At 42.5% G+C, this 9,849-nt stretch overlaps 1 protein-coding gene across 1 annotated transcript in view; it reads left to right on the plus strand.

Moving 5' to 3' along the window:
* The window catches only part of AFG3L2 (AFG3 like matrix AAA peptidase subunit 2), a 47,598-nt gene extending 40,161 nt beyond the window's left edge, over nucleotides 1–7,437 (plus strand). Inside the window, exons 15-17 of the mRNA XM_058556781.1 lie at nucleotides 592–792; nucleotides 2,724–2,918; nucleotides 6,603–7,437. Coding sequence (XP_058412764.1) covers nucleotides 592–792; nucleotides 2,724–2,918; nucleotides 6,603–6,845 — 639 coding nt within the window. The 3' untranslated portion in view covers nucleotides 6,846–7,437. The remainder of the gene's footprint in view (nucleotides 1–591; nucleotides 793–2,723; nucleotides 2,919–6,602) is intronic.
* The last annotated feature ends 2,412 nt before the right edge of the window (nucleotides 7,438–9,849 follow it).

Genomic DNA, 9,849 nt, shown 5'->3' on the forward strand with positions numbered 1-9,849 from the left:
GACTTTTGGGGAATGAAGAGAATATGTTGGGTTTTCACTGTGGTAGGAGGTTGTGTTTGTCAAAACCCATTGAACTATACGCTTAAAATGGATACATTTTATTGTATATAAATCATAACCCAATAAAGTAGATTTTTTAAAAATGAAAGGAACTTACTCAATTGCAAAAAGAGGGCTAGAAAAGAAAATGAAGGGTGCTGAGCATCTTGGTCTGCCTTCCCCTTTGTCCTGTAAAGGAGGGCAGTGCTGTGGCTGACCATCAAGTTGAATGAAGCCTGCGCTGTATTTGAGCTGTCATGTGGAGTCATCACTTAGCGGTGGTCCTTTTGTCAAGACTAAATAATGTCAATTGAGTTTTATAAAAAGACAGGAAATACTTTCTAGAACTCTAAGGTGAAGTCATCTTAAGAGAAAATATTCCTCTTGAGCAGTCATTCCTGCTAGATCGCATCTTGCCAAGGCTGGCAGATTGCCTAACAGTTGTGCTTATTTTCCATGAGTGAGTTTGTCTATCTAACTATAGATAAACATTGTGATGAAATCTACATTTGGAGGTGGAATCCTCAACATTTTATGTTTCCTACTTGCCAGGTCTCCATCATCCCTCGGGGCAAAGGACTGGGTTACGCGCAGTATTTACCCAAAGAGCAATACCTGTACACCAAAGAGCAGCTCCTGGACAGGATGTGCATGACGCTGGGTGGCCGCGTGTCAGAAGAAATCTTCTTCGGAAGAATTACCACTGGTGCTCAAGATGACTTGAGAAAAGTGACTCAGAGTGCATATGCCCAAGTAAGTGTGGGAAATGGAGTGTTTCTTCCTGGTTCTCTCACATTTGTACGAGAAATGGACATTCGTGAATGGCGCTGAGACAAGACTGTTGTGTTTGACTGTGGTTTAGGCTTTCCAGGCAAGGATTATTTCTTAAAAGAAATCCATTTTAAAACAATCAACTTATGAAAAGAAACCTTTTTCTTCATAGTATAGTATTTAAAGTTTATTACTAGAGTATGTAAAGCATGTACGTAGAGTTTAAAGTTGAGTTACAAGCCTGCGTGATCCCACGGTGGAGCGCCGCCTGCACCTGACTCTCCCCAGGTGCCTGACCCTTCTCCATCCCCTCCCTCCCTGCGGGGAGCAGCCCCTCTCCTGACTTTTGTTACAGTTATTCGCTTGTTTTCTTTAGGTTTATCCCTGGTGCATACATCCCCAAACAATGTAGTTTTGCTGTGTTGGAACTTAACATCAATGACTTTCTTTGGAAACTCCTGTTATTCATATGTCAGCTCTCCTGGGTCTGTTACTTTCTCAAATCCTTTTTAATGACTCAAAAAAAATTTATTTTTTGCTTGTCCTCTTCACCTTTATTTTTCCTAGGGCATTATTTGTTGTGGTTGGTTGCTCTTCTTATTTCTAGTTTAATCTTCATTTTTAAAATAATTTTTTCCTTTATCTAACTTTTTCCTGTGTTCTAGCACCTCATCCAAGTTTACTGATTCTGATTTATGTTATTCTTTCATACTTTCCTGATTTCTCTTAGCTTTTTTTGAAGTTGTGGGTTACAGTTTTCATCTGTTTTATGGACTGTCTTCTCACCCCACTTTCCTTATCTGTGGAGACACTGTTCTCCTTACTTTTTTCACATAACTTTATAAGAGATTTTTCTACTGCCCATTTTTACTTGAAATTTGTTTTTCTCATCTCTTAGGGAGGCGATTAGGACAGTTTTTTTAGTTTTATGGTTTTAGAGTTTCCTTTTCTGTTGTTTTCATGAACTTAATTTTAAAAAACATAGCTTCCTAGGGGGCCGGCCCGGTGGCGTGGTGGTTAAGTTCACGTGCTCTGCTTTGGTGGCCCGGGGTTCACCGGTTCAGATTGTGGGTGTGGACCTGCTCACTGCTCATCAAGCCATGCTGAGGTGGCGTCTCACATAGAGCAACTAGAAGGATGTACATCTATGACATGCAACTAACTACTGGGACTTTGGGGAGAAAAAAGGAAAAAAGGAGGAAGATTGGCAACAGATGTTAGCTCAGGGCCAATCTTCTTAAAGAAAAAAAAACCATAGCTTCCTACTTTCTGAGCTCTCCTGCTCTGTTTCTGCTCCCCACTTTTATCTGCACCTTCTCTTTTCTAATGAGTTTGGATTTTACATCCAGAAGCTGCTTCTTAATGTGGGGCTTTGTCTGGTTAGTTTTGGGGGCTCATAGTGTCCAGATTGGACCAATCTCTTCACTCTGTCCCCTGGACCCCGTTCAGGGAACGGGAAAATGCAGATGCCCCTTCCAGGTTCAGTTGTTCCCAGGTTGGCATGCCAGTCTTTCCAGCAAGAGCCTCTTGGTAGTTTGGGGTTCTTATTCTCTTGGGTCTGTCATATGCTTCTTGCTTCTCCTCTGCTTCTCCTTGTGCAGAGAGTAATACATGCTGGTTTCATAGCTGTTGGGATTTGTCCCCACCTGTCTGTCACCTAATTTTGTTGTAGATGTTGTCTGTGGGTTTCTGTTCTTGTGTGCTTAGTTGAGGAATTTAAAACACTATCCATTGTCTACACAGAACCCCCTTGTCTACTTAGCCAACTCAAGGCCACCATGTTGACTTTGCAGGTTAAAGAGTAGTGTTACAGTGAAGTGTGTGGATTTAATGTCATTGTTGCCATTTTATAAAAATATGTTAGCCTGTAAGCAAAAATGGATGCCTGCCACTAATTACGTATTCTTTTTCAGATTGTTCAGTTTGGCATGAATGAAAAAGTTGGGCAAATCTCCTTTGACCTCCCACGTCAAGGGGACATGGTATTGGAGAAACCTTACAGTGAGGCCACTGCAAGACTGATAGATGACGAAGTACGAATACTCATTAATGATGCTTATAAGAGAACAGTAGCTCTTCTCACAGAAAAGAAAGCTGACGTAGAGAAGGTAAGTGCCAGTTGTACGAATAGTTCTCTACACAGTTTTTAAAAAAAGATTAAAATGATAGATTGACTATTTTGGTTGGTTTATAGACATCAGCATTCCCCGTATCTGGCTAACTCTCGGGTTTCTTCATTCATTCTGATTTGTGTCTGCTCTGTGTCTGTGAGGCAGTACCAGTATGGTGGTGAGCAAAAGCGGGCATGATCCCAGCTCTTATGGCTCTTAGGAATATGAGTGAGGGATTAATTAAGTCTGTTAATAATTACCAAGTAAACAATTGAATCTGCACTCCTTTCCACCAAGTATTTTACCAGTAGTCCTGAATATGGAGCATGATGGACAGATTGGGATTTACCATTGTTTTTCACCTCCAAAATAAACAGGTAGTGAAAGGGCAAACAAAAGAATTAGCCAAACTAGATGAGTAGGAATTGACACATGAAAACTACCTTTGGCTTAATTATGAGCTTCCGGTGAACAAACATGCTTTGTGTTTTCCATTGTTCTACCTCATTTGATAGCACCTACAAAAGGGAAGGATCTTTTCTGAATTCAGTGGATTTCTTACATCCAGTAAACCCTTAATTATTTAGAATCCATGCAACCAAAATTAAAATTTTCTGTTTAAACATTGCACACTCTAATGATAAAAACATAAATTAAAAAGCCTTTTATAAGGTATTGACAAAGATAAAAGCATATTCTAAGATATACCATCCAATCAGCAAATCTTCAGAGAAGCCCACTGTGAGCTTGTCCTGTGCTAGGCAATTCCAAAAGAATCTGTGACATCTTTTCACAAAAGTGTGCAGGTAAGTGGAGCGAGAGCTAGTGTCGTGAAATACTGGAAAGCTTACAGCAGGAGCTCCATGAAAGGAAAGGTGAGAGTAGTCAGAGAAGGCTTTATATAGGGCTTAAATTTTACCTTAAAGGACAGTCAGGTTACAGTGAACAAGGAAAGGAGAGGAGAGGAGGAGCTCACAGCTTGGAGGCCTGGTGAGCAGAGCAGTGTGGGGAGGAGGCAGGATTGAGCCTGCCTGCCCTGGAGCAGATAGTCGGCGGAAGGGGACTGGAGTACCCAGGGCCTCCAAAGCTAGGTAGGAATAGAAGTGACCTTTAAAATGATCTGATCCAGCTGCCTTGTCTTATAGTAGGGAGTCCTTACAGAATCTGGAGTGGAAATGATTAAAAGATCATCATTTAAAAGGAGAGAGTGGCAGCAGTGTGCCAGCTTGATTGGGATGGGAGAGACTAGAATAGAGACCAGCTCAGGGGCTGTTTTAACATTCCTGAGATGGTGCCCTGGTGGCAGTAGAAGTAGAAAGGCAAAGGCAGATCTAAAAAACCAAGATTTCTTGATTAAATTTAGAGAACGAACTAGAAGGCCCTCGGGATGACTCCAAGACTCCTCCTAGTGGCAGGCACAGGCCAGGGACGGGACGAGAGGTTCAGTCCTGACACCCAAGAGGACTGAGCAGTAGGCATTTGCAAATGGACTGTGGATAGGAGGTCCAGGCCAGAGATGGGATCTGTTGGTGATCCCCCTATAGGCAATTGTTGAAAAGAAGGAAATGAGCTATAAAAGACAGTGGAGGACATAAGTGCTCACTGGAGACCACTAGCTCTAGGAGGACAGAGCGTGTGTTCAGGGATTCAGTAGGAGGGGTTCCACGTGCACACCATAAATGCCAGATGTGTCTAGGGAATTTCACCCGCTTATCTACCCCTCCAAATGTACGGTGCATGTACTGACAGTGGTAACAAAGGAATGTTTGTGAAAGGAAAATTGGTTCAACAGAGTGAGGATCTTGAAACACTGCAGAGTTCTGAAGTACTTTCTAGTCCGTTAGAGAAAATTAAATCTGTTAAAAATAATATTGAGCCAGCCAGGAGATAGGGAGCCATCGGGAGGAGAGGTGGCTGAGCCTTTGCTACTGAGACTAGTGCCTTCCAAACTCTGGGCCTCAGTTTATTCATCTATGAAACGAGGAGTCAGACAAGTTGATCTGTAAGGGCCAAACTTTAGAAGAATAAGAGTAATCAGCTAGCATTCATCCTGCATCTTAGTTTACCAGGTACTGCCTAAGATGTATTAACTTCTCTAAAACCCCCACAACCTCATGAGGTCGCTACATTATTATCCCCATTTTACAGATGAAGAAACTAATACATAGAGAGGTTAAGTAACTTTGCTTAAAGTCCTGCAGTGGGTAAGTGGCAGGACCAGGATTTGGACCCAGAGGTCCTGTCTGCAGAGCCCTTGCCATTAACCTCTAACTAGGCTTGTGCTGTGGAATGTGGCCAGTCCCAATTGAGATATGCCATGAGCACACAGGGTTTTGAAGATTTAGTATAAAAAAAAGAATGTAGAATATCTCAATAATTGTTTATATTATTACATGTTGACATAATATTTTTGACATATTGGATTAAATAAAATATATTATCACAACTTAAGTGATTACCCACAACTGCATAAATAGGCAAATTGAGAATTAAAGGTGGTCTAAGAAGAAATCCTAAACCTTTATTTCTCCATATCTTGTATACACAAGCAATTTATTAAATAATCAGAGCCTTTTAGTATTCTGGTTATGTTTTTTAAGAGTCTTTATCTCTTAGAGATATAAACAAATATATATGGATAAAATAATATGACATCTGGGATTTTCTTTAAAATAATCCAGGGAGTAGATGAAACAAAAATGGCTCTAAGTTGATAATTATTGATAGTGGCTGCATGGAGGTTAGTTATCCATTCTTTCTACATTTTTTTGCTACATATTTGAAATAGTCCATAAAGTTTTTAAAAATTGAAAAAACAGAAGAAAATTATCTTATTATTTGGTATCCTTAAAAACATAGCATTTAATGTAAACTAAAGATATGTTAAATTTCTAATTAGGGAGTTCCCTGAGGAACTAAATCTATTTTATGAGATCAGTTTACAATATAACCTGCTTCATTTTCTTTGTGATGGTCAGATGCTCTAATGTAACCACTCTTCTCTGCCTCCTGATTCCATCACTCACCTCCATACACATAGTTGGCCAAGTGTCCCTTTTTTGGTGACCTGTTAAAATGTGTAGTGTCCAATTTGTTGTTCAACCATAGAAATGACTAGAACTTTAAAGTGCATATTTTCATATTAACCTTCTTGGCTTCATTTTTTGTATCTCTGCCTTATTTGTCTTTATTTTTTTCAACTAACTTTTTTTATTTCCTGTTCACCATAGCCATCTTTTCCTCAATTCCACCCCACCACCACTTTTATTACTTTATGTATCTTTCCCGAATTTCTTTATGTATTTATAAGCACATAAAAAGATACACTTCCCCCCGCCACCTTTTAAAAGCAAATGCAGCCATACTGTACACATTGTGCATCTTGCTTTTCTCACTGACTGGCTCTCCAAGATGCATCTAGAACAGAGATTCTTTCTTACAGGCGCATAATCGTTCATTGTGTGGATGTACCAAAATGTATTTAACCACTAACTTCCTGGTGGACATTTGTTTTTCCAGTATTTTGCACATCTTACTCTAAAATTATGTGACCTTATGTATATCTTTTTCAGTCATCTTAAATCCTTTTTTGGAGTGAGATTGGCTATTAATAAAAACATTATTAGCCTTGAATAGACTTTGCTGAGTAACTGTATTTAATGGCAATTGTTCATATTTCAGGTTGCTCTTCTATTATTAGAAAAAGAAGTATTAGATAAGAATGATATGGTTGAACTTTTGGGCCCCAGACCATTTGCAGAAAAATCCACCTATGAGGAATTTGTGGAAGGCACCGGCAGCTTGGATGAGGACACCTCGCTCCCAGAGGGCCTGAAGGACTGGAACAAAGAGCGGGAAAAGGAGAAGGAGGAGCCCCCGGATGAGAAAATGGCCAACCAGATCCAAGGAGGGAGGCCATTTTAGCTTGTCATATTGTGGTTTCAATTTGCACATTATTTCAACTCTAGCTTTCTCAGAAGAATGAGAACACTGCTGAGTTGATCTTAACCAGCTGCTGGCTGACCCAGTTGAAATGGTGGGAAGAGGAGTCCTTATCCTCAGCCTCAGAAGTCAGGGAAGGGGTGGCAGGGTAACTGTCCAAAGGCTCTGGGAGAACATGTTCCCCAGCCTTGTCAGACTCTCGGAGTGGCTGGGAGAGTGGGGACTGGCTCCCTCCACCATCAGTGAAGCCAGCTGACGTGTGTCAGGGACAGATAATCTGTGAACGCTTGCCCTGTGGGAGAGGTATAGTGTTCTTTCCATCACCCACTCTTCATTCCTCTTTCCCTTCAGTTTCCCTCTGCAGGTGAGCTGTGAAATTAAATTGGAGTCCTGATAAGAGTATTTTCATTTGACTTAATATTTTAAAGATTAAATCCAGATCACATGTTGCTGTTTTCATGGAGTGGTTTTCTACAGAGAGCTGTAACATATTTAAAAATATGAATGTATTATGTAAATATGGCTTCTTTAAATCAAAAATAAAGTATAAACACTGTACTTTTTTTCTTCTGAACACACAAAGGGTCACTGTTTATGCTTGGGATACTTTCTTTTAGAAAACATAATGGAAAGGAATTAAATGTTCTTACTTTTTAGAGAGGAATCTTTCAAAATCTCAGTTTTGTTGGTTCTCAACAGCTCCCACAAGAGGCTTAGTAACTTCTAGATTTGTATGTCCTGGAATGATGAACTCTGGATATGAAGTATGTTGATACCAGGTCAGTTGGTGAGAATCTGTGATACTGGCATCAGTTTACATCCTTACTAGGCCAGTCATGACCAGACGTTGGTCATACTGTCTGCATGCGGAAGTTGATAGGTGACCATAGTGGGCCTGGCAGGCTGTCCCAAGCCATCCCCTGGATTTCCAAGAAGGGAATTAACACTAAGCTACGGGGGCCCCTGCAGCCTGGATCTCCCATGACGTCCCAGGACATGGTCTGAATCAAACTGTTATTGTTAGTATTAGAACTTTTCTGTGGTTCCAGAAAAGCCGAAGTCTGCAATGTAGCAAACTTAGGTCAAAAACTTTAACCAAAACATGGCACGAGGAAGAAGTACCATGCTTAAAGATGGTTAAATCTTCACAAATGCCATTATTTGGACTTGGAGGCACCATTTTCGCATTTTTAATATTTTTTTTAGCAGCCTTTAATGTTATTCCAACTTGCCTTGTGCATTCTTGATATAGTTAAGTATGTTGTGGGAACAGTGATTTCTCAGAGTTAAAACAGAATCAGGTGGCATTCGTGGGGCAGCACTGGTCCCATGGGGTGGGAGGTGGCCATTCTTTCAGGCGGCCCCGAGATGCCAAACTCCAGCTCTCCGGGCCACAGAACCAGCTGTGGCTAACTCAGCATTCCAGGAGCATGGGAGCCCTCTCAGCTCGACACCCACGCTTGTGTCTCTCTCAGCTCCTCTGCCCAGTGACCTGCAGAAGTAACACATTTGCTGCCTCCTTTCCTCATAGGATGCCTGTGGGGGGCAGCTCAGGGAAGAATTAAGACTGTAGGACTCTCTGGGCCATCAGGGTGTTCAGTGCTATTCTCCACACAAGCAGTAGACCATGAGGAGATGCTCCATACTCCTTCCTCATTCCACTGCAGGGAGAGGTGCCAGCATCTGCTATTCTGGCAGGCCTCGGCTCTGAGGCCTCCTGGGTGGAATAAAGTGGGTTGTGCCAAACGTGAGTCGCATTAGATTCAGTGAGAAAAGTGACAAAGCTGTCCATGAGACTGTCGGTCAGACGGTAACCCACATCTCCTGCATTCTAATGAGGTCAATACCCTCAAGCTCTGGAGCCTTAGATGGCCGGCCAGTATGGCCGGCAATAGCCCCCACAGCCCTCAGCACGCTGCTTCATCTGCACAGGTGACACCTGCGCCCCGCAGCACCGTGGGGCCTCAACAGAGCCTGGCCCACAGCAGGTGCTCATGGCACTCGTCCTTTCTCTCTCCCAAGGTCTATTAAACCTAGCATACTTCCAGCTTAGATGTGGAGGGTTAAGAGTTATTTTTACTGTCATCTCACAAAATAGTTCAGGTTTCTGCAAAAATGAGGTCTGTTCTCACCTCAGTTTAAGTCATGCTGCTGTGTTTAATGATTCACTCTCTGTATACCCAAGGCTGAGGCTTAGCACAGAATACAGTCACTGGATGTAAGCCATGACATCACAGAGCACGGGCACTCTGTCAGGTGGGGCTGGGTTACGTTGTGTTGTACCCCTAGGTCTCAGCAGCTCCAGACCCCAAAGGTTGGTTTCCTCTCGCTCCTTGTCTGACAGGTCAGAGGGGCCCCTACTCAGCCGTTACTCAGGGACCTAGACTGACGAAGACACTGGGTCATCTTGACAGGAATCGGGGTCTCCACAAGGGGGAGGCAGAACAGAGGGTCTAGCACTAGCATTTAAATGCTTCCACCTGGAAGTGACTCACCACTCACATTCTTTTGGCTAAAGCAGAGTCACATGCTCACAGCTGACTTCAAGAGGGCAGGAAGGAGAAATAAACACTAGTGAACAGCAGTGTCTGCCAATTACTAGTGAAACTAGCCTGGTCATGTCCTGTGGAGTTTGACTTTACAAGACCTCTTACAGAAGTTGTGGCTAGTTATAGAAACCATGAAGTGGAGACAGAAAAGAGCCCTTCATCCTCCATGCTGGGCCTAGCCACAGGCCCCAGGCTCCCGGTCTCAGTGCTCAAAGAAGGAAGCACAGCAGCTCTCAGAGCCAACCCTGTCAGGTCCCCCTTCACCCACCAAGAGCTTGAGAAGCCCAAAGTTCATTTTCTGTGGCTCCTCTGGCAAATCTCAGGTGAGTTGTTAGGGACCCACTAGCCCAGGACACGATTCAGTGGGATGAAAGATTCTGTGGGAGGTCTGAATGCTGATTGCAAATGGGGACAACGGGCTTTTACTTATGCATGCA

The sequence above is a fragment of the Diceros bicornis genome, chromosome 16 (genome assembly GCF_020826845.1).
Source record: "Diceros bicornis minor isolate mBicDic1 chromosome 16, mDicBic1.mat.cur, whole genome shotgun sequence".
NCBI classification, from domain to species: Eukaryota; Metazoa; Chordata; class Mammalia; order Perissodactyla; family Rhinocerotidae; genus Diceros; species Diceros bicornis.